The sequence below is a fragment of the Etheostoma cragini genome, chromosome 19 (genome assembly GCF_013103735.1).
Source record: "Etheostoma cragini isolate CJK2018 chromosome 19, CSU_Ecrag_1.0, whole genome shotgun sequence".
Taxonomy (NCBI): Eukaryota; Metazoa; Chordata; class Actinopteri; order Perciformes; family Percidae; genus Etheostoma; species Etheostoma cragini.
This window is the reverse complement of record NC_048425.1, coordinates 15,745,990-15,771,360: the sequence shown is the minus strand read 5'-3', so window position 1 is coordinate 15,771,360 and position 25,371 is coordinate 15,745,990. Positions and strand designations below refer to the sequence as shown.

The following is a 25,371-nucleotide window of genomic DNA, read 5'->3' as shown; positions in this document are numbered from 1 at the left end:
GTTGTTGTTCTTTGCTACAGTTATGGCATCATATAGTCATACATCTGTGGGACAGCAAACAAGCAATTGTTTTTTAGTTGTTGGAGTCTGTCTCTTTACATTACTTTGTGTGTGTCTGTTCTTAAATGGCGGGAAGGCGCTGCCCCCGAAGCAGCCATTTCTGTAAAAAGCTATGAAAAAACCCACTATTGGCCTTAACGAGTAATTAGTCTACTGCATTTTGGAAAAGGTGTGAATGAGTAAGTATGCAACACTGCAATAACATGTCAGTGACCGGACTTTTTTTCCTATTCTAAATAAAAAAAGGAACCAAAAGCTCCGTCAGGTTGTCTTTTCTTCATGACATCTTTTTTTTCCCCAGCCTGCACCAAAAAACAACTTTAACCATCCTTCTGTGCATACTGTCCGTCAGTTTATTTTTTTATAAATCAGGAAGATTTGATTTGTTATGTAACATCCTGTACAACGCAACATACAGAAAACAAATAAAGAGAACAATACAAATGAAATTGTACAAAGCAGCACTGGGCTGTAAATAACCCATATCGTATTTTTCACATTTCTTGATTAGAAGGTTTTCCTTCTGCTAAACCCCGTAGATCTTCCATCAGTCAGATCGCAGCTGCTCTTAGAAGGTGACTGAGCTTCTTCAATGAGAATTTTTAAGTTTGACTCATCAAAACTATGCCTTGAAAAATGTTGGGGTTTCATGTTTTGTAGCAGGGTTATCAAATTTGTGACTGAGAATGGTGAAAAGAAAACCCTTTGGAAAGCTGTTCACATACAATCAACCATCAGGTGGATGTTTTGAATGAAATAAAACACTTGTATGAACCTTTGACAAATGTAAATTAATGTTAGTTGGAATAAAAGAATGAGCCCTAATGAAGAACATTCACATGTAAACACCAGCGTTGGTCGTGGGATATTGATGACTCGACGTCCTGCTGATCTAGACACTACACGTTGGCTCTGGCAGTCTTGCCAGGTAAACAGAGTCCCACTTGACTGGAGGATAGATCAGAGTAGACCAAACCATGAGGGGAAGCCAGACAGCGGGAGTGGTGTGGAAAACCACTCAAACCTTTTGGCTTCACTGCATGTAACTTTTTGACGTTGAATATTCGCTCTTTTACAAAGAGTTTGCTCGAGGATGTGTTTGATACAACTCGCGCTTGTATGCTCACATGAATATTTCCCATAAAAACATGAGTATGGCAGCAATCTCATCCTACTTTCAGCAAGAAAGAGAAAAAGTGCATTTCCTAAATGGTCAAACTTTTACTTTTTCCCCTTTTCCTGTGTCAAAACTTACCAATTCTGTAGGTAAATCTAATTTATATATAGTTTTAAATATCTCATAATGGATCATCTTTGTCCAAAGTCAATTGTCAATCTGTCTGAAGTTCCAGTTTTCTCCTCAGTTTAAAGCCTGTGAATGTTTTCTATTTGACAGAAGGAGTCAGATGTTAGGGGGCCAACACAGAATTTAACTGATAATCAGGAGTTAAATAAATCCGATTGTGATGAAGTTGCTAATTTGGAGACACAAAGAGAACAGCAACATACAGTGGTACATGTGTAAACATTCCCTCCAGTTCTGAATCCCCCCCAAAGAAGTCACAATCACAAGACACTCTTGGGTTCATTCTCAGATTCAAGTTTCATTCTGTTTTTTATATTTTTGTGAAAACCTCTTTTTTTTATTATTGATTTTAACCACGTTTCAGTCTCTTTAGGTGACAGTCCGTTAACGTGCAGGTTGGCAGGGGACAGCTCCTCCCAAATTAAAAAAATATCTAACCAAAGCATATGGATACGTGTTAAAATAAGTGCCAAAAGGTCAAGAAATAGCTGTTCTTGTGTGTGGGAGAAAATATGTTGGGGAGAATGTCAACTAAATTGTGGCAACAAAAAAAAAACTGTAGAGAATGAACAAACGTGTCAAGTCGATGGACAAGTTAGTTTAAAAATCGCCCACGTGTGTCCAAAACATAAAGTGCAGGCAGTGTCTGTTCTTCTTTGAAACCGCCGTAGCTCCCGGCCATTAAAAGAGTCCAAGAGCAAACAACCAAAAACCAACAAAATAAACAAAACTAATCAATAATGCTGAATTGTCAACAATCCACAATTGGAACAGCTGGATTCCAGAGGAGTCTCTCGCTCAAGGCAGGGGTTGGATTTGGTTGTCAGTTTATTCAAAGTACGAGGAGCACCACACAGACCCTCCCCACTTCCACCCGAATGCCTCACTCGTTACTCCATTCACTCGACCCGGATCAGCAGTCCGTAGAGGAGTGTGCCACCCTGCTCTTTTGTGATCCACTCGATCTCTGAGTTGCTGAAGCGAGGGTCCAGGGGTTCGCTGTGGCCAAGCGTCTGTGGCCCCACTTTGTAGGAGCCTGGACGCACACACACCTGGAACCCAACCTGAGCCTGGTGACTGCGGTGAGAACGAGGGTCCCGAAATCTGCACAAGGAGACGGACAACTATCAATAAATGCTAGCTCTTCAATATGATGCAAACCTATCAACTGTATTAGAGATTTTCTGAACCATGTAGACTTACTGCACTTTGGGGGCAAAGATCTCCATGCCGGAGTAGCGCATAGTGGGGGAGAGACGCACTCTGGGAACCTCCTTGCCGGGGGCGCTGTTCTCCTCTGGCTCACTGTAGCCATTAGGCCCCTCCGCCTTCACTGGGGACACTGAGAAGATGGACGACGTCCCTGCAACAACAAAATGCATTCATAGTTTGGACCATAGTTTTGCATAAAAAAATGCCACAAGAAGTCATAGTATAGTATGCCATCGAAAATGTCATAGTACAGTATGTCATAAAAAGTCATAGTCTGTCATAAAAAGTCAGTCTATAGTGTGTCATGAAAAATGTCATCAAGAAATGATAGTGTAGTATGTCATAAAAAGTCATAGTATAGTATGCCATGAAAAAGCAATTAAAGTATATCATAAAAAAGTCATAGTATAGTGTAAAAACAGTTACAGAAAAAGTCGGGAAAAGTAATAGTATACTATTTCATTAGTATACTATTTCATTAAAAACGACTAGTATACTTATGTAATACTAAATGACAAAAAGTCACTGTATAAAAACAAATCGTAAAAAATTATAAAATAGTCAGTATATAGTATGTCATGGAAAATAAAACTCAGAAAAGTATGTCAAAAGAATTATAGAAAAAGTCATAGTATAGTATGGAATAAAAAAATGGCAATAAGTCATAGTATGCCATAAAAAAATTACAAAAGTCATAGCATAGTATGCCATAAAAAGGCATAGTATAGTATGTCATAACAAATGTCACAGTATAGTTTTTCATTAAAAAATGACAGAAAGTCCTGAAAGTGAGATGGAAAAGTTATTTTGCACTTTTCCTTTGTGGCCCTCAAGATGCTGGCTCCCAAAATTGCCCCTAGTTCAGCTGATGCCCCTAATTTTAGAAGCATTCCTTTAAATCATTTGTGTAAGTCTTTACTCTTTTGTCAAAGCCATAACAAAGTGCTCTTCCTACCAGGCAGCAGCTGGCTGTGGTCCAGCGTGCGTCGCAGGGCTCCTACACTGCTGCCGTGGTACGCGATGTGCCACTTCTTCAGTGCATTAGAAACCTCACAGTGGGGCTTGATCCTGCGCAAAGAGGAGACACGCATATATACTTAATTTATTAATTCATAGCGTGTATTGATGAAATTACAATTTGTAATGGAAACAGAATGGCATTCTGTTTGTTAGTAATCACTACACACAGGCCTGAAATAAAGCCAGCTAGACCACCGCCCTGAGCAGATGGGGTACGGTGCCTTGCTCAAGAGCACCTGGCAGTTCCCCAGGAGGTGAAGTGGCATCTCCAGCTACCACTCCATACTCCGTACTTTGGTCAATACGGGGACTTGAACCGACAACCCTCCAGTTCCCAACCCAACTGCCTACGGACTGAGCTACTGCCACCTCAATATACAGTGCCTTGCGAAAGTATTTGGCCCCCTTGAACTTTTCAACCTTTTTACACATTTCAGGCTTCAAACATAAAGATATAGAAAATGTATTTTTTGTGAAGAATCACCAACAAGTGGGACACAATTGTGAAGTGGAACAAAATCTATTGGATATTTTAAACTTTTTTAGCAAATAAAAAACTGAAAAGTGGCGCGTGCAAAATTATTCGGCCCCTTTACTTCCAGTGCAGCAAACTCACTCCAGAAGTTCAGCGAGGATCTCTGAATGATCCAATGTTGTCCTAAATGACTGATGGTGATAAATAGAATCCATCTGTGTGTGATCAAGTCTCTGTATAAATGTACTTTCTCTGTGATAGTCTCAGGGTTCTGTTGAAAGCGCAGAGAGCATCATGAAGACCAAGGAACACACCAGGCAGCTCCGAGATACTTTTGTGGAGAAGTTTAAAGCCGGATTTGGATACAAAAAGATTTCCCAAGCTTTAAACATCCCAAGGAGCACTGTGCAAGCGATCATTTTGAAATGGAAGGAGTATCAGACCACTGCAAATCTACCAAGACCTGGCCGTCCCTGTAAACTTTTAGCTCAGACAAGGAGAAGACTGATCAGAGATGCAGCCAAGAGGCCCCTGATCACTCTGGATGAACTGCAGAGAACTACAGCTGAGGTGGGAGAGTCTGTCCATAGGACAACAATCAGTCGTACACTGCACAAATCTGGTCTTCATGGAAGAGTGGCAAGAAGAAAGCCATTTCTCAAAGATATCCATAAAAAGTCTCGTCTAAAGTTTGCCACAAGCCACCTGGGAGACACACCAAACATGTGGGAGAAGGTGCTCTGGTCAGATTAAACCAAAATCGAACTTTTTGGCCACAATGCAAAACGATATGTTTGGCGTAAAAGCAACACAGCTCATCACCCTCAACACACCATCCCCACTGTCAAACACGGTGGTGGCAGCATCATGGTCTGAGCCTGCTTTTCTTCATCAGGGACAGGGAAGATGGTTAAATTGAGGGGAAGATGATGGAGCCAAATACAGGACCATTCTGGATGAAAACCTGTTGGAGTCTGCAAAAGACCTGAAACTGGGACGGAGATTTATCTTCCAACAAGACAATGATCCAAAACATAAAGCAAAATCTACAAAGGAATGGTTCAAAAATAAACGTATCCAGGTGGTAGAATGGCCAAGTCAAAGTCCAGACCTGAATCCAATCGAGAATCTGTGGAAAGAACTGAAAACTGCTGTTCACAAACGCTCTCCATCCAACCTCACTGAGCTCGAGCTGTTTTGCAAGGAAGAATGGCCAAAAATGTCAGTCTCTCGATGTGCAAAACTGATAGAGACATACCCCAAGCGATTTGCAGCTGTAATCGCAGCAAAAGGTGGCTCTACAAAGTATTAACGCAAGGGGGCCGAATAATTTTGCACACACCACTGTTCAGTTTTTTATTTGCTAAAAAAGTTAAAAATATCCAATAGATTTCGTTCCACTTCACAATTGTGTCCCACTTGTTGGTGATTCTTCACAAAAAATACATTTTTTATATCTTTATGTTTGAAATGTGTCAAAAGGTTGAAAAGTTCAAGGGGGCCGAAAACTTTCGCAAGGCACTGTATATAACTACAGATATACTCATGCAACACATGTTAATTACAGATTATAAATACATGGCCTCTAAATTAGAAAACAGATTTCTTTTGATGTAAAATTTCGGGACTTTGTGTCCTTTCGGTTTTATTTTATTGTAGTAATTAATAAAGTAGCTTTACATGTAAACAACAAAGATTTTCTTCAGGTTTTAAAGACATAAACATAGAAGGGACACAAAACCTGCTGCTCTATCACGTGTCCTCTCACCTGAGGGCGAAGCGGCACCATCCGAAGGGCAGGGCGTAGTCCCGCGGCGGCTCTCCTCTCTTGTAATAAGCCTCGTCACCCCGAAGCTTGTGGCAGGACTCGCAGTAGCACAGATTGTATTTTGCGTCTTCGTCAAAATAGCCATCTGACGGGCGGAGGTAAAGAAGACAAAGATTGTGATGGTTACCTGAGTTTAGATCTGAGACAGAGATCAGGGTAGAAAGGGTTCGAGGTAAAACTCACCTGGTAACGTGAGCAGGTCCTTGAAGCGTGAGCACAGTGCCTGGTACTCACAGGTCTTGTTGGGGTTGATCTCTGGAGGAGGTGTCCAGCACACACTCTCTTTGATTCCTGCATGTAGAAGCCAAATGGATAAAAGTCAAGGCTGAGCAGAACCTAAATTCAAAAAAGGGAAACAAACAGCATCCTGTGGCTTCTTACCGTCAACCATGTCCGCCTTCTCCATATCGCCTTGACAACGGGTCTCACCATTCTCACCACCAACAGCTGGCACACTGTCTTTTACTATAGTAACCTGCCATGGTGACACAACCTTCATTAGCATATCATCGTGAGATTTTGTTCATAGTGATGTAATGCTGAAATATGTAAACAACGATTTATTGCTTTTCAGATAATTCATGTATGGTGTAAGCCATTTTACGAGCAAAAATAAAAAAAAATCAGACTGATGTGACCGTTTCAGTGTGTCTATGCGTCTTAAAGGAGAATTACGGCCAATTTTTACGTTAATCTTGATCGCTATGAATATGCCAGTACTTTCAACTGAAAGAAGGCAACATGGAGTGTCTGCAGCTACGTCCTCGAGCTTCCACGCGTGACAAAAAGATGTGTCTTCAACTCAGACATTGTTTAAATTCTTCACCCCCCCTGCTCTATCCTGCAGGTAGCTAGCTCTTCCTGTTAGCAGTTATCTGCTAGCTGTTATCTGCTAGCTGCCGTCTGTGATAAACTTGTGTGTTCAGCCAGGCTTTTGTGAAAATCATAACGCAGCAGTTCCGAGTGTAGCTCATCCATTTTGTGTGTGATGGATCTGGTGTTGGGGAGTCGGAGTCTTGGCAGTTTGGTAAAAAAAAAAAAAACATGTGAATGAAGCTGGTGAAAGTGTGTTTCCATCAAACGTTCTCTAAAGTGTATAAAAACCTGTGCTAATGACGTCACATGCTGTTTTGAGATCCAATTGGTATTTCAAATAGATTTTAGACATTTTGAGATGTTTTCATTCTTTTTTGCACTGAATTGCACCGAGCGTTTTTCTAGACAAAATGGATTGCGCCGTCTACCAACACATGATCAATTTGGGACAAGTTGTCATAGTGCTTATGTGCCAGCTGATAGCGACATATCAAGCTATAATAATAAAACAACAACGCTATGATGATGCAGATGCAACTTGTCTTTTATTGTCCCTCTGGCACCGCTGCAAGTCTCTTTTTTGAGACATGTCTCGCTGTTTGAGCGTCTTCCATTGACTTCGCAGGACGTCCCACGGCTTGTCCTAACCTTGGTCGGCCATTTCCTTCGCAAATTCCTGGTAAATTGAATTCAGAAGGTCTCTTGTCTCCTCGTCCGTCATACATATCAATGGCATTGTGTGTCTGTTAAGAGGCACAACAACACTCTAAAATTTGCCACGACAACTGCTTTAAGTTTTAGCTCATGGGAAGCTCGTACACGTAGCTGCAGATACTCTGTGTCGAACACACCGATTCGGCTCATTTTATCAACTAGACGCGCGTACCTATAGCTGTCAAGATTAACGGAAAAATTGGCCGGAATTGTCCTTTAAGTGCTGACCTGTTCACACTGGCCGTAGAGATCGATGAAGGGGTAACAGGGTGAAGGAATGTCCTGCGCCGCCACACCCTGGTCCATGCCATTGACGTAGAGGTGGAGACAACTGCTGGCGTCCACCAGCAGACCCAACACCGTCCCCTCGGGACAAGTGTCAAGATTAGGACCATAGTTCTCACATATCTGAGGAGGAGAGATTAAGGAAGGAAGGAGAGAGTGGTTAGTAGAAAGAAAAAAAGTGTTTGGAGGGATGATGGTGTCAGTGTGTGAGAGAGAAATGACAAAATATCAGTCAGTCAAAGAGGCTGAGTGAGAACACACACTTTATCATGTAAGACATAAATCCATAGACAACTCCAGCATGATATATATTGTGTTTAAGAGTGTGTGTGTGTGTGTGTGTGTGTGTGTGTGTGTTTAAGTTGGTGAGTGTGTGTGAGTCTGTGTGCCTGTGTCTGTGTGTGTGTGTGTCTGTATGTGTGTGTGTCTGTATGTGTGTGTGTGTGTGAGAACCTTGAGGGAGTTGTGGAAGATGGAGTCTCTCTGCAGCAGCCAGGCGGAGCGTTTCAGACAACACGCTGTGGAGGGGAAGTTGAGCCGGTCGGGGGAGTGACCTATCACCCCTAACGACAGCGACGACGTCCATGATGGGTTCAGACGGTCTATTTGAAACTGGTAAAGAAAGAGAGGCTGTTGACAGAGTGGAACAGTCACCGTCTAAAATACCTTGTTGTCACATTCGGTATATTTTTTGCTAGTATGGGATGGACCGGTATAATGAAGCTATACGTAGCGCCGGACCACTTCTAGACACCAAACCACACAGTTGTGTCACCTGGAACAGCTGTTGGCGAGCCAGCGGCTGGGCGGTGACCAGCAGGCCCTGGTTGTAGCTGGACACTCTGGCTGCTGTCAGGTTCTGATTGGACAGCTGGATGTTTTTGCCGTGGTTTTCCAGGAACGCCATGACGGTGGGCACCAGCGCACACGGCTCAGTCTCAGCCTGTATTGACAAGAAGAGACGGGAAGAGACCGAGTTTTTCTCAGGAAGTTTAATGATGCAGTAAATAACACGTTTTGTTTTTTTGTTAACAGACAGACTGTGTGCCTACCTCTCTGACGGGGGTGCAGTCTTCCTCTCCTTCGCTGCAGCTGTCTGAGGAAAGCGAGGGCGCCTTCACGCTTTCCATGTCCTCTATCAACGAAGAGCTCACGATGGAAACTGCTGTTACCCGCCCATACAGGTCCAAAACTGCATACACATTCTGCTGGGGGCCAAAAAGAAGTGCTGAATGGCAGCAAGAGGCAATGTGGCTGTGTGTGTGTGTGTGTGTCTCTGTCTGTCTGTCTGTCTGTCTGTCTGTCTGTCTGTGTGTGTGTCTGTGTGTGTGTGTGTGTGTGTGTGTGTGTGTGTGTGTGTGTGTGTACCTTGGCTACTGCAGTCGCAGCAGGCCCCATGTCTTCACCATCAATAAAGATGTGCATGGTGTCGTCACTGCACCTCTTCACACCAACACGGTTGCCAACCTAAGAAACAATCGTGTTCAGGTGAGTACTACAGGCACTGCGAATGGTGAAGAATGCTGATGTGCTACTGGTGTGTGATTAAATACCTGTGACATGTTAAATATGAATGCATTGTTTGTCCTGATCTGTGATCCTGTCTGCTAATGCTTCTCCTTATGTGCATAGCAGTTCTTTTTTTATTTATAGCACATTTTACTAATTGCTTTGGGTGCTGTTTTAAGGTCAGGACTTTTAAGCAGCTAGAGGGGTTCAGCCAATGAATCGGAGACAGAAGGAGAGATCCTGGAGGGTTTAAAGGTCTTTGATATGACTTTGCTCAGACAGCAGGGAGTTGCAGCTTACCGTCAGCCGGTCCAGTGAACAGCCGTAGTTCTGGCGCTGCAGCACACCGTTGCGACGGACCTCAGAGCCGCAGAGCAGCCAGGTGACCTTGGTGCGAAGCTGCGGGAGGGAGGGGGAGAGACCTGACAGCGGGCAGGAAGGCAACTCTGGAGGGGCCAGTGTGGTCAGACCAATATGCAGCGAACCGCACCACTGCTCATCCACTTCATCAATCCTCACCTGCAGAGAACAGAGAAAAAACAAGTACCAGTCAGGAGGGAAAACCCTAAACATGTTGTTTTTATTGAAGACAATTGAATTACTAGCATACACAGATACAGGTATTGAGATAAATATTCAAATGAAAAATAAATTTAAAAAACGTCGTGGGTAGCAGGTTCATTTTCCAAGCATTTCCAGGTAAGCTTACCTCAAACAGCTCGTCCGCTTTCAGTTCCTTCGCACTGAACACGATGCCGTGAGCGTAACCTCCCACTCTGACGCCCTGGCAGCCATCGCCGAGCAACACCACGTTCTTACCGTGTTTATTGTGGAGCCGATGGGCAACGCCTGCTACTACACACACGCACGCACACGCACACACACACACACACACACACACACACACACACACACACACACACACACACACACACACACACACACACACACACACACACACACACACACACACAGAGAGAAGTAGAAATATGGAGATGAGGCCTTGAGGACAGTTAAGGTGATGTTTTTTTGTCTTTACTCCCTGTATTTCCTTTTTACATTTCTTTACCTTTTACCTTTGCTATTAAACAAATAACTACAAAACACACTTAAAAATCATCAACCTATCAAAAGTATGTTGTTTAAAACCTACATTAAAAAAAGTATTTTACTAAGCTTTTTACAGACTTTCCATTCAATCCCAAAGCTTCTGTTGTGGAAATGTGTACCTGGTGAGTGGATGGGAAAGCTCTTCTCAGTAATGTTGCTGGTACAGAGGCTGTTGTCCAGCGGGCCTGAGGAGCTGGTGATGGACACCTGAACACACTGACCATACAGGTCGATCACAGCATACACCTCTGAGAGAGAGAGAGAGAGAGAGAGAGAGAGAGAGAGAGAGAGAGAGAGAGAGAGAGAGAGAGAGAGAGAGAGAGAGAGAGAGAGAGAGAGAGAGAGAGAGAGAGAGAGAGAGAGAGACATGAATAAAGCATTGGGTCATCAAATGAAACACTGAAACCTACACTCTTAACAAATGTTAACTATCTGGCTGCAGCAGAGTCCTGATTTCACATTCCTGACTTCCACTGACTACCTGATGGCAGCCCGGTGCAGGCGACTCCTTGATCGACACCATTGATGTAATAATGGAGGTCGCCACTGGCTGAGCGCATCATGCCAATCCGTGAGCCCGTGGTCAGGGAGTCCAGGTCACAACCGTAGTTGTTGCGCATCGTGTTGCCATCTTGCATGATGGCCGTACCGCTGTGAGAGGAGGAGGAAAACAAATACATGTTTTGAATTAAGGATCTGAATTTCAATAAACGTATAGTGTTTTAGTGAGGCCGTCAACGGATATCAAATTCTTAATACTAGATTCAAATTGGAAGTCCTCATGGTAACGCTGGACAATAATCCTTTGATATTCTGCCTTATACTGGATGAGAACACATTTGCTTCTTCGTTATTTGAAAAGATTATTAAAGATTTAGCTGGAAGAACAACTAAAACGCTATATTGAGCCTTCATCTACCTGAGCATCCAAGTGTCATAGTCGATATCAGTCATAGTGTTAGGAAACTCGAGCTCATCTGGCCTGATGGCTGTCACTCCTGGACACAGAGGGGGGAGGAGAAAATCTGTGGTGATTACACATGAAACATATTTAAACAGGATGTCTAAAATGCCGTCGTTGAGATAAATGTTAGGTTACATACAGTATATTTTATTGTCATGTCAAAGAGGGATAGTAAGGCAGAGTGGACATAAAGAAATAACTGACCTGCTTCTATTGAACCCGACCAGCGGTCCACCATCTTCTGAATAATGATTTCAAACAGTTCTCCATCTCGAAGGCACCTGCAAGGAGGTAACACGTTAAAATCCTGACTCAGCTACATCACAACAGATTATCTCAATGCTGTTTAGTCTTTGCTCTCAGCGCATGCGAGATGAACTGAGAGATGTTTTCACAAATGTGTATGAATTTCAATATCGGTCAATGTTGTTCATAACTTTGTCTACACAAGATGTGATTCGCTAAAAGTTCATCATCATTCCTGTTTATCACCTGTTGGAAATGACAATAGCGTCGTTGAACTCGCTTCGGCAGTTCTGACGCAGGGCGGTGCGCCCCCCGTTGGTGATGACGGCGTTGGTGCCGTGTAGGTGGTGGAAACGCAGGTCGTTGGTTGTGCTGACCCCTCCGACTGAGCAGGGGCTCCCAGGGGACATGGCTGTGGGTCCCTCTGAGCTGTCCTCTGGGAGAGGCAGGAAGTCCACTAACAAAAGGGGAAATAGATAGAAGTTGACATTGTCTAAAGTGGACTCTTTATGAGTTTAGTATCTTAACAGTTCTAAATGAAGCGCCGTTTGTCTTCCTCCCTCTCTCACCCATGTCGTCCATGATGGTGGCCTGGGCAGCCTGGCCATAGAGGTCGACCACGGCATAGACACTGGGGGGGATGTTCCAGGCTGCTGGGCCCTGAGCCACGCCATTTACAAAGAAGTGGAGGCTGCCGTCTTCTTTCCGCACTACACCTACTGTGTCACCCGCCTGCAAGAGGCAAAAATGTGGAAAAAGGGTTAATAAACATGCAAAAGGAAAATGTCACAAGTGTTGTGTGAGGAAGAAGGTGGAAAGAGGGTGATGGGTATAAAAGCAGTGAGTGACTGTCAGCTGAGTAACAAAAAAAAAAGAAATTCACTCACCTTGAGCCGGTCCAGGTTGTGTCCGTACTCATCCAGTATTGTTGTTCCGTTGTGCATTACGCCATTCCCCGTCATCATCCACGTCCCTGGAAAACAATAGGACAGTTGTGGGATCTCTGTTTGAAAGGTATCTCATAAACTCCCCCAGACTTTCAGGGACTTTTATATCACGCAACTTTTATCAGGAATCTCAGAAAAGACTTGGACAAAAAATAAGACCCACTTTTACAATGCAGATTGTGTTTTACCTGAGCGCAGGTTGGTCATGGTTGAGGGCAGCTGCAGGTATGCAGGGTTGTGCGTTGTGACACCGATTTCGATGGAACCCGCCCACTTGTCTACCATCTTGTCAATTCGAACCTGGAACACTTCATTGGAGCGCAGTGGCCGGCTGCTCAGGACCACGCCGTGGTTGAAGTCATCAGTCGCACTGTGAAAGCACATGAGTGGAGTATATCACTCTGTTTACGTTTAAAGTGCTCCATGGATTTCCATCCTCAGAATTAGACCATATAACTATAAAAACTGAACAGTTCTTTCATTTTGAAGTATTTACCAAACCTTTTGAAACCTTCTGAGCACTATTAAGGCAATCTAACACTTTCCACACATAGAAATGTTATCCTCAGACAAGTAAAGTGGACTTTTATACCAGCCAAACATAGCCCCAAAATTTGAGGTCGGGAAGATCGGTCTGGACTAGGGATGTAACAATTACCGGTGAACCACGGTAAATATGTTGACGATAACAGTTACCCTTTTCATTTTAAATATCCTTATTATCGCGGTGGATTACCACGATGTGGAAACCCTGCAATCGCCGGTAAACAGACCAGAGCTGTGGAGCCACATGCTTAGCTATTGTATTACACTGTTTGCTCCGTTATGCATCTGTGTGCTGTAGCAGATGTGGCTTATTCTCAGTTTTTGTTACTGAAAAATATGTTACATTTATGTTAATTGTTACAGAGAAATAAATATAATTCTTAGTATTGTTCCTTGTTATCTGCTGTTGGTTATAACATTTAGTGTTGGTAAATAATGTTCATAGTAACTCAGATGCTTATTATTGTGCATTATTATTTGCTTATATTTCAGAACCACATCCAACTTCACATGTAACGTCAAATACAACTTCAAAGTTAACTTCATGTGTGAGTTGTAAATAAATCTGACAGACATCTCTGGTTCAACTCACTGTGGCCTCAGCGCAGTCCTGCCTTCACTGATGATGGCGGCCTTCTGGCCACAGTTGGCGTGGAAGAGCAGTCGGTCGGGCCCCTCTGAGTCTGGAGTGAGAGAAAGAGCTGGCCTGGGCCGGCCAACATCGGGCGATAGAGCCCTCATGATGGCGTTGTTGCGTCTGAGGCGGTCACTGTGGTTGTGGTTGTGGACTATGGTGACTTTGACCGCCATGCCATAGAGGTCGACCACACCGTAGACCACGCCGGGGGTCTGGGCTGCTGCAACACCTTGGAAAGACACAGAGTGGTTAGAAGTGGAAACTGAGTTGCTTTAATAACACTTACTCACCAGCCAACAGTCTCAGTTACACCATTTCTTACCTTGGTCGATGCCATTGATGTAGAAATGGAGCGCTCCACTGGCTTTGCGCATCAACCCTATGAGGTCTCCCTCCTAAACGTGGATGAGAGTAATTGATGGAGATTATTTAAAAAAAAAGTGATGGAATGTAACTATGTACATTTACTCAAGTACTATCTCTAAGTACAAAACTTAGGTATTTCTACTCTACTTAAGTGTTTTCTTTTCATGCCACTTTATACTTCGCAACATTTTAGAGATAAATATTCTACTTTTTACTCCACTACATTCATCTGACAGCTTTAGTTAATGGTTACTTACCAAATTATGATTTTTGCACAGAAAACATATGTAGTTTATAAATTACAATGTTTTATTATAAAATAAACTACCCAACAATATACAGGCCTACAAGTACAGCTGAAAGGATGAGCTGATTAAACATTTAGTTGATCGACAGAGCTGTTTGGATAGTTTCAAGATTTTTATGCATTGAGCGGAGGCTATTTATAACTGCTTTCTATTTATAACTGCTTTCACATCCATATTGTGCTAGAGATCTTCTACTAGTCCAGGACTAAAACTCATATCTCTGTATTTTTTGGTTGAATGGCGTTACACGATATATACTGTACCTCTATATACCTTTTTTTCTACAAAGTTGGCTTGTTCAATTTAAGGTCAAAGCCATTTATAACAAACTCTTTTACTAAAACAGATTGGGATTAAAATTAAATGCAAAAACAGGGTTTCCAACCCAGATTGAAAATATACAGCTGCAATACATGTTTACATGAAAATGATCTGAAATACATAGCCTAGGATATATTTAAAAAATGATCTCAGAGTAGGCTCCTTTACCCACTTTCATCAATGATAAAAAGAGATAGGGGGGTGGTTTGCTTCTCACAGCTGATTCATTATGAATGGGTACAGCACGGGTCAAATGGCAGGTCAGCAGAGTTACATAGAGTGTGTGTATATATGTCTGTGTCGTCACTGCACTGCATTTTTATGGACTATTACAGGCCGTGGGCAACATCTCTCGCCCATGTCCAGCAGGATCCGTCTCACGCGCTATTTCACTACGGACTGAAGTCAATTGCATTCAATAACTTCTGTGTTTTTCAACGTGGCGGCCGCGATAACAGCGGAGAGTTACCAGCGGAAACACTGGTACAAATACAGGTTGTCTCTCATGGTTAACAATATGCAGCTGTGTTAATAACAGTTAATACTGTGGACAAATGTCAGAAGTGTGGCCCGGCGTGGTCGCTACTGTGTCTCTCCATGTTGCTGGGAGCCGTATGTGAGTGGATGGGGGCGGGGCTTACTCTGTCCGCTGTGACCGTCTACATTGCGGTGCAGGGAACAACTCTGACTAGCACATGATCAGACAGTGGTTTGCAGAGCGGTAGATTGGCTTTGCAGAAAAAAAAGGCGCATTCTATGAACAGAATGACGCATTTAAAATATTGCTCGATCACGCAAATTTGATCATAAGAAGCCAAAATCATGACCGTGATTAAAATACAATTAATTGTGCAGCCCTACTTACATACTTTTACTTAAGTAACATTTTCCATTGCAGGACTTTTACTTTAACTGAGTATTGTTTACAGTGTGGTACACCATACAGTAAGTAAAGGATCAGAATACCTCTTTCACCACTGATGAAAATACAGACAAACTAGCACGGTAGGTGGCAACAAAGTGTGTGTCTGCATCACCACAAACCTGAAGTTCATCAAGGCTGAATTCACAGTATTCCCTGCGGGTTCCCTTCCCGTTGGTCAGTATCCCACAGCCACTCATCATGATTGTACCTTATCCAAGCAGCCAGGAGAATGTCAGTGATTTCCCAATAAACAACTATTTTGTACATAGTTTTATAGAGTTTGTTATGTTATGTGTCCATTTTTTTTGTGTGTGTGTGTGTACCTGAGCGCAGATTGGTCATAGTTGCAGGATAGTCCAGGTTGTTGGGATTGTGTGTGGTCACGCCAATCTCTATTGAGCCTGACCACTTGTCAACCAGCTTATCAATGCGGATCTGAAAATAGAACAGAAATACATTTAAATATCTCATTATTCATCAGCTAAAATGAAGAGATCTTCTATCTCCTATTCTGCCTTAAGCCCAGTGATGAATAGCACCAGACCTCCAGTTATGAAGTCAACATCTGGAGTTGATGTGACTAAAATGCTATGTATTTGCTGGTTCCACCTGATCCAATGGGAGAATGCGACTTTACTTTGTTTTCAGGTCTTTAGGAAATTGAATATCTTTGAGGTTTGAATCGTTGGTCCCAGAAAACAATAAATTTAAAGAGGTCACTTTCATCACCAATTAATCAAAAGCCGACAAAGAACTGATATAGAATCATTATTTTCAGCCCTACTTCTGAGTTATCTCAAATTTGTTACTGGTGAGATATACAGTACTGTGATATTTGTTTCAGTGTGACCTGGACCAGGGTGCCTGTTCAGCAGTCGCAGCCCCCTCACTCTGACCTCTCTCTATTTGTTCATGAGTAGGTCCTGAGCGTGTGTGTGTATTTCCGGCCAGTGTGTACTGTGTTTTAACAAACAGTGTGTAAATTGTAATTTCCCCACTGGGGATCAATACAAATTATTAATTCAATTAAATTAAATTGAAATGATCACAATGACACATCTGTCACTCTTTACTTGCCAGTGATCACATATTAACAAAAATTGCAGCAATGAGTAGTGTGGCTGTAAACACCTCAAACATCTCGTTGTGTCGGAGCGGCCGGTTGGTCATCACCACACCGTTATTGAACTCGTCCAGCGGTCTCCTACGCTCTGCCGTCTTGTTGTTGTTGCTCAGTTTAATCAGTGTGCCACATTTCTCGTGGAAGAGCAGCGCGTCGTTGGTGGTCATCGCACCTGTCACAACCGCCAGCCCCACCCCTCCGTTACTAGCGGAACTGTTGTTCATGTTTCCATCTTCTCCAGCACTTCCGCCTGTTCCTCCTGTCCCTGTCCCACTGTCGCAGTTGACTGCACCTCCTCCACTGCTGCTCCCCCTGTCATTTCTCGAAGAGGAGTCAGATCCTGAATTTCCTCCTCCACCGCCAACTCCTCCTCCTGCTCCTCCTCCGCCACCACCACCACCATCTTCCCCTCCCCCCTCATCCTCAGAGCGATAAAAAGATACTATTGCTTTGTTGAACACGTCAAAGAGCTGGTGCTCTGTTAGAACTGTAGAAAGAGAGGAAGAGGAGGTTGTCAATACCGGTCATGTTGCACAACGTCCATCAACTACTCTGAGGAGGAATTTCTTACCCGTGTCCGGCTGCAGGTTGTTGGGGAACTTGTCTGGTCTGCTGCAGCTAAGCTCAGGCACTGACCAGGCAAAGAGTGAAAGGGATACAGGTGAATACAACAAATCCCAGAATAGAGGTTGTAAAAACAAAAAAAAAAAAAAAAAACATTTTGACAAAAAGGCCACCCCTACCTTCATTTCCATTTATCATTCCATTTATTGCTGCCACATTCATCAGTGCCGTGATCCCCGCATCCTCCAGACCCCCAGACACCACCGCCTCTTCCTCATCCTCCTCCTCATCATCATCCACCTCCTCTGCCCGCCCTATCGTCTCTTTCTCTGTAGAGGGCGGTGGTGGCTCACAGCTCACCACCGTTACTTGTGTGCACTTGCCGTACAGGTCCACCACTGCCCAGAGCTTGGGCGGCAAGCCGCTTGCGGCCGAACCACAGTCCTGGCCGTTTACCCAGAGGTGAAGCTCCCCGCGGGCGCTACGCTGAATGCCCACTCTGTCGCCCTCGGCTAGCTGGTCGAGGTCGCGGCCGTACTCCTCCAGGACCGAACGCCCGTCACGTAGCACCGAGCAGCCTGACACAATCCAGGAACCGCCTTTAAGGCCTGTGGCGCTGCTGGGGAAGTCCAACGCGGCCGGGTCCAGTGCCGTCACACCAATCTCAATGGAACCGCTCCACGAGTTCACCTGAGGAGAAATAGGAGAAAGAGTTAATGAATACAATTCAGAAATAATGAAACATCATTGCCTTCATAAGTTACCAATTAATTTGCCAAAACACTATAAAATTTATTTCATAAAGATATAAAATTTAGAGACAGGGGTGAATACAATAAGTTGTGACAAATCAGTTGGCAGCAGCTGTCGCTCTGATCACTAAAACATATCCAAGCTGCAATGTTAAAAGCACTGTGCTAAAAACTGCAGGTAAATATCTACGTGTGCCTTGTTCCAATGATCCATCTTGTTATTTTTAGTCGTTCTGTCAGTGAGGAACGTAGCTCAGGAAGGGCTTCTTTGAAAACAAAGCAGGACAGTTTGAACAAAAAGTGACACAATAAACAAAGCTTTGTGTAGTGTGCCAATGACTGCATCTCTAGCAGTATGCAAGAATCACCATTATAAACTTGCAATGTCAGTCACGTGGCAAATAAATTCACCCAGGGTCAAACTAATTCATCTCTCAGTACTATATTTAGACCAGGTGCAGGAAAGCATATTAAAGAACAAATAGGAGAGTATGCAACACTTGAGGTCATTTGCAAGTGCTGTACATGTTTTGTTTATTCAGTTGACCATGGAAACTGTAATCAGTGTGTAAAGTGTGTCATTAAACCTTTGCACACAAAGCATACAATATATAAGCAAGCAAGCTTCACCTCCATTAACTTGACTTCCAAATAATTAAAGACATGAAAACACGAAACAATTGATTCGGTGCTAAACTCCTTTGGTCTGCATTGGAATCATGTTGCGTAACACGCAGCCGGAGATATCCATTTCTTCAGTTCACATTAATGTGATACTTTATTGATCTCTGGGGCTAAATTCTATTTTTCATGCCTCCATGATGTGTATGAGATGTAGAGTGCAGTGTCAGCTATAGAGCAGCAGAGTCAGTGCAGCTGGTAGAGATTCACTTAGAGACATTTTAGCCCATCAGATGCTTGCCGACAAAAGGTAAAAAGGGGCATGAACCCACGTAATCCCACTGAGGAGTGATCTCCTGGCTTGCTGCAGTCACCCTGCTGCGCCCCCTGCAGCAGGGTTGTTCCTCAGAAAAAGAGAACGAAGTCTAAAACGTAAGCTCAATCTTCAGCCCCTCTTCTCTTTCCTGTTTTCCTGTTTCCCCTGGTACTCTGCAGGACTCCAGTTAGAGTTGGCAGAAATCCACCCAGATGAAGTGACCTTGAACATAACATCAAAGCCCTACAAGCTCCTGGGATGTTAGTTTCTGCAGCTCACCTCTTTGCCAAGCAAAAAACAAACAAAAAAAAATTTCCTCTGAGAACAAAATTATTTTTAAAATATTGTTGTGTTTGCCTCCTCTCCTACGTCTGCTCCCATGGTGTCCTCCTCAGCTCTGTGGCAGGTGCTATGTAAGGCAGTGTGCTACGAAGTCCAGCTATCTGGGTTAAGAGATTTAGTAGTAACTCAGCCTGACCGGGTTGCTGTGTGGAGGAGACAGACATCTCCTTCCTTTACTCATTCGCTTATGTAACACCAGCCAGTGGGAGTCTGCCTCTCTCTCTCTCTCTCTCTCTCTCCCTCTAAGTCTAAAGTCCTTTTTTTTTGTTTCTATTGCAATGTCTGGGGGGGGGGGGCAAAACAGCGGCCGAATGCGCTACAGTAATGAGCATACCATAATAGACTTTACCATGTGCAAAAGAAAATCTTATTTTCCTTATCGATCTATCAGCCAATTTTTCTCATTTCATCAATTAAGTAGACTTGGTAAACCCCACCCACTCTGCTGGCAATTTGATTTTGCCCTGCAAATCGGTCTGGAAACCTGTACGTTTAATTCTCTTCGTCACTCCCAGATGTAAGTCAGTGCATATTTCAGAATGCTCAGATTTATATGGTTTACGGCATAAGATGTCATACTGAAATTTGTGAAATCCATGAAATAAACTTTTCTCATTACAAGTAATAACAGATGAGGGAAATCATTTTAAAACGTTTTAGCTAACTATGATTGTTTCATTGCTAACGGTAGCTCAAAACACCATTTAACTGCCAGCCTTTGTTGTGTCTGATTGCTAGCTTGTAATCAGCAATGAATGAACTTCATTATGTGGGTCCATTTTACTGTGTTGACTAGAGCCCGACCGATAAAGATTTTTAAGGCCGATACCAAAAAAATACAGTGAGGAAAATAAGTATTTGAACACCCTGCTATTTTGCAAGTTCTCCCACTTAGAAATCATGGAGGGGTCTGAAATTGTCACCGTGGGTGCATGTCCACTGTGAGAGACATAATCTAATAAAAAGATCCAGAAATCACAATGTATGATTTTTTAACTATTTATTTGTATGATTCAGCTGCAAATAAGTATTTGAACACCTGTCTATCAGCTACAATTCTGACCCCAAAAGACCTGTTAGTCTGCCTTCAAAATGTCCACTTCCACTCCATTTATTATACTAAATTAGACAAGCACCTGTTTGAGGTCGTTAGCTGCGTAAAGACACCTGTGCACCCCATACAATCAGCAAGAATCTAACTACTAACATGGCCAAGACCAAAGAGCTGTCCAAAGACACTAGAGACAAAATTGTACACCTCCACAAGGCTGGAAAGGGCTATGGGAAAATTGCCAAGCAGCTTGGTAAAAAAAGGTCCACTGTTGGAGCAATCATTGTAAAAAGGAAGAAGCTAAACATGACTGTCAATCTCCCTCGGACTGGGGCTCCATGTAAGATCTCACCTCGTGGGGTCTCAATGACCCTAAGAAAGTTGCGAAATCAGCCCAGAACTACACTGGAGGAGCTGGTCAATGACCTGAAAAGAGCTGGGACCACCATTTCCAAGGTTACTGTTGGTAATACACTAAGACGTCATGGTTTGAAATCATGCATGGCACGGAAGGTTCCCCTGCTTAAACCAGCACATGTCAAGGCCCGTCTTATGTTTGCCAATGACCATTTGGATGATCCAGAGGAGTCATGGGAGAAAGTCATGTGGAACACCATCCCTACTGTGAAGCGTGGTGGTGGTAGCATCATGCTTTGGGGGTGTTTTTCTGCACATGGGACAGGGCGACTGCACTGTATTAAGGAGAGGATGACCGGGGCCATGTATTGCGAGATTTTGGGGAACAACCTCCTTCCCTCAGTTAGAGCATTGAAGATGGGTTGAGGCTGGGTCTTCCAACATGACAATGACCCTAAGCACACAGCAAGGATAACCAAGGAGTGGCTCTGTAAGAAGCATATCAAGGTTCTGGTGTGGCCTAGCCAGTCTCCAGACCTGAATCCAATAGAGAATCTTTGGAAGGAGCTCAAACTCCGTGTTTCTCAGCAACAGCCCAGAAACCTAACTGATCAAAAGAAGATCTGTGTGGAGGAGTGGGCCAAAATCCCTTCTGCAGTGTGTGCAAACCTGGTAAAAAACTACAGGAAATGTTTGACTTCTGTCATTGCAAACAAAGGCTGCTGTACCAAATATTAACATTGATTTTCTCAGATGTTCAAATACTTATTTGCAGCTATATAATACAAATAAGTAGTTAAAAAAATCGTACATTGTGATTTCTGGATTTGTTATTTTAGATTATGTCTCTCACAGTGGACATGCACCTACGATGACAATTTCAGACCTCTCCATGATTTTTAAGTGGAAGAACTTTCAAAAATAGCGGGGTGTTCAAATACTTATTTTCCTCATTGTATTTGGTGATTTTATATACAGTACAGGCCAAAAGTTCACACCTTCTCATTCAGCGTTTTTTAGTTATTTTCATGACTATTTACATTGTAGTTTATCACTGAAGGCATCACAACTATGAATGAACACATATGGAATTTTGTACTTAACAAAAAACTGTAAAATAACTGAAAACATGTCTTATATTCTAGTTTCTTCAAAGTAGCCACCCTTTGCTTTTTTGGTAGTGCTGCAAACCCTTGGTATTCTCTTAATGAGCTTCATGAGGTACTCACCTGAAATGGTTTTCACTTCACAGGTGGGCCTTGTCAGGGTTAATTGGTGGAATTTCTTGCCTTATTAATGGAGTTGGGACCATAAGTTGTGTTGTGCAGAAGTCAGGTTGATAAACAGTTGACAGCCCTATTGGACAACTGTTAGAATTCATATTATGGCAAGAACCAATCAGCTAATTAAAGAGAAACGAGTGGCCATCATTACTTTAAGAAATGACGGTCCGTCATCCGGAAAATAGCAAAAAACTATGAATGTGTCCCCACGTGCAGTGGGGACAAAAACCATCAAGCACTACAACAAAACTGGCTCACATGAGGACTGCCCCAGGAAAGGAAGACCAAGAGTCACCTCTGCTGCTGAGGATAAATTAACAGCAGCTCAGATTAGAGACCAGATTAATACCACACAGAGTTCTAGCAGCAGACACATCTTTAGAACAACTGTTACGAGGACACTGCGTGAATCAGGCCTTCATGGTGACATACCAGCAACACTCATTTATCAGAATAATTTATTTGTCATTATATATAAGTATAAAAATAAATTATACGTTTTTTTTTCATTGGCCATTATAAATGTCAATAGTTTGGGAAATGCCTAATATTGCCCGATAAAATCGGGCCGCCGATAAACAATTTTTTTTTAATTTTACTATCTTTTGTTTTTTTAACCAGCAAATGCTAACAACTGAACTGAAAATGATGACTCTTCTATTAGAGTAGCTTTCAACTAATCAATTAAATATACTAATTGTTTAGCTTTAATTGGTGGGACTAATATCATGCAGCAGGCCACAGTATCTCCAATTTAAAATCCACTCCTTGCTACTACAACGCTACTACTATGTGCTATTCCTCTATCTTTCTGTGAATCACATAGCTTTAAATACAAACCCTAAACCATTGACAGTATCGCAGGGCGAACTGGTCCGATAATTCACTTAATTTGCTTTTTCTCTTGGACTTATTTTCCAACATCCATTGTAGCTCAGTAGACAGGATGGGCAGTCATGCCAATCTGGGTGCTCTCTGATGGAAAAGTATTGATTTTCAGGCATGCATTTCATGACGGAGCATGAGGCTGTTTATGAGAGCCCTTATCAGGCTGAGGGCACCATAAGGGATGAATAATCATTTACATACAGTAGGTGTTGATAAACTTGACTGGCTCACACGCAGCTCCATCTCATCATGGTAGATTTCCTGAGAAACCCAACTATGCATGGGCCATACACTGTCATTCAAAGGGGTGTGTGGCCCACTTGGCACTGGCACAAGTTCCATAGCTGCCATGTTGTTGACAAACCCACTATGGTTGCAGGCTGCAGAGGCAGAAGCCATTTCAACAGAAAAGCACTCCTACACAGATAACAGCAGAAATGAAAACACTGTGCGCAAGCATTGATAGGATAGAGACGCCTGAGTCAAAAGACAACACAGCACAAGCTATAGATAAGCACTTATGTTTAAGTGATAAGAGAGCTACAAAATTCAAGGAAATAGATGGGTGAAAGAACTGAATTTCCTCTTCATAATACACAGCAGAGTTGGAGATGGAAAAATGAGTTCAAAACATTCCCATAGCTTCTGCTCGTGTGAACATATTTTAAGAGAATGTGTTTAAGGTAATTTTTAGGTTATGTGATCTTTAGGAACAGCAAGTGTGATTACAAAATAAGAAGAATAAAGAATGACATGGTTGTCTCTTGGTAACATTTTACTGGTTGTCTGCAAAAAATGCAATCACTAAAAACTGGTACATAACCTCTAAAAAATTAATGTGCGTAGTAAAGTAGTATCTGTAATGGAAAATCTGACATTTTCACTGAGGAATAAAAGGGAGATATTTCCCAGAAATTGGAAGATATGGATCGCTTTCTTTGGGACCAACAAGGACACAATAATATTTATATCTGCATAAATTGAAGGAAAATTGAATTGAAGGAAAACGTGGAAGTAAGAAGAGTAGAGCAAAAAAAAAAAACTTAGTTCCCATACTTTGCTGATGTTTTTTGTAAAATATCTTTAAATTGTGAGGAATAATATGTGACAGATGAAATGTGAGAAAATGTTCCAGCAATAAGAGAGGAATAATGTATGTTTACAGACTAGTGACTAATTAGTTATTCCCTTTAGTGATCAAACTCTTCCTGTGTTACACCAGCAGTGCTGCTTGATCAGTGCTTGTTAAGGTCTGAATATGCTTTGTTTGGATCAAGATGTGTGGATAGTAACATGCCACTGTGAATGGTATTAATGACACTGGTAACTGATAGCTGAGACTAATTGTAAGCATGTATGCCTATTAAGGTTCACGCATAGCCTTTGAGTAACTAGAATAGTCCAACCTGGTATGAGCACTGCAGTATTATTAGAGACAGACTGTCAGACAGGCTGACAGGCACCTACGACTGTCACAGACTCCTTCAAAACAAAACTTAATAGAGCTGCGTTAATAAGCTTAGTTGAGCTTCCGTAGTGCAATAACCAACAGCAAGTCCTTGCCAACACACAACAGAGCCCCAATAGCACCTTCCAGAAAAGCTAGCCTGAGCTCACGCTGCTCGCTCCTGCTAGAGGCTCGTTAGCATGGCTAACTCACCAAAGCAACACAAGCGGTTACTCGCTAGCTAAGTGTCTGTTAAACAAATCCATACATAACAACTCCTTTATTAAGTCCATCCGGCCCTGCTAAATCTCAGACAGGGTCTGTAATGCGCCACTCAACAATCACAACAACCGTGGTCGCTGTCAAGTAGTGTGAACCACCATGGGTAGGAAAACCCCCTCACTGCGGACAGAGTCAGACCCCCGGGCCGTCCCTCAAGAGCTGCTCCCATCCCCGCTCAGGAGAAGCAGCAGCGCCGGGCCTGTTGTTGTTTACCTTCTTGTCAATACGGACGGTGAAGACGTCCCGGTCCCTCAGCGGCTCCTTACTAAGCACCAGGCCATGGTTGAATTCCTGGACTGGCTGGTTGCGCCGGGCGGTTCGGTTCGAGTTGGACAGGCCGACCAGCTTTCCGCTCCGCGGATGCAGCTCCGCCGCCATCTTCAGTGGGCGGCCAGTATTCACGACAGTCGGGATTTGCGACAGTAGCTAACGTTATGGCAGCCGGTAGACTACTGCAATCGATACGACTGAACTGCCCCGACCGCACCGCACCCATTTCTGTAACACAAAAAATTACTCAATACAGCATTCATTTTAGCTTGACACTTGTTTATAAATTATAAGATTGTTTTAATTAGAATTCTAAAAACTAAATCCAACTCTAATATTCAAGCTATATAAATTGAAGCCTTTATATTTTATTTTAGGAAATATATCTGGCTTAAATCGGTGTTTTTTGTTTTAATTTTTGTTTAGTTTGAATTGTGAGGTCTGTTAAAAATAAATATTTTGGATTTTATTGTCTGTAAC

The 25,371-nt window shown here is 42.8% G+C and overlaps 1 protein-coding gene across 3 annotated transcripts; it reads right to left on the bottom strand.

The window, feature by feature from the left end:
* Positions 1-390: 390 nt before the first annotated feature.
* On the bottom strand, positions 391-25,071 carry neurl4 (neuralized E3 ubiquitin protein ligase 4). 3 transcript variants are annotated; one of them, XM_034856365.1, is made up of 29 exons: positions 24,835-25,071; positions 17,462-17,972; positions 17,290-17,349; positions 16,727-17,205; positions 15,919-16,030; positions 15,715-15,803; positions 13,998-14,070; positions 13,631-13,904; positions 12,681-12,862; positions 12,433-12,518; positions 12,115-12,277; positions 11,792-12,002; positions 11,504-11,580; positions 11,255-11,360; positions 10,817-10,986; positions 10,455-10,583; positions 9,935-10,080; positions 9,526-9,744; positions 9,085-9,183; positions 8,769-8,921; positions 8,492-8,659; positions 8,170-8,328; positions 7,660-7,839; positions 6,283-6,376; positions 6,085-6,192; positions 5,842-5,986; positions 3,534-3,646; positions 2,570-2,729; positions 391-2,470 (listed from the first exon to the last, which is right to left on the bottom strand). In XM_034856365.1, the coding sequence occupies exons 1-29, from the start codon at positions 24,997-24,999 to the stop codon at positions 2,266-2,268; spliced, it is 4,836 nt and encodes a 1,611-aa protein (XP_034712256.1). In that variant the 5' UTR covers positions 25,000-25,071; the 3' UTR covers positions 391-2,265. The 3 variants fall into 3 exon arrangements, with proteins under 3 accessions (XP_034712256.1, XP_034712257.1, XP_034712258.1); XM_034856366.1 differs by having other exon boundaries at positions 9,935-10,077; XM_034856367.1 differs by having other exon boundaries at positions 11,255-11,333.
* Between the last annotated feature and the right edge of the window lie 300 nt (positions 25,072-25,371).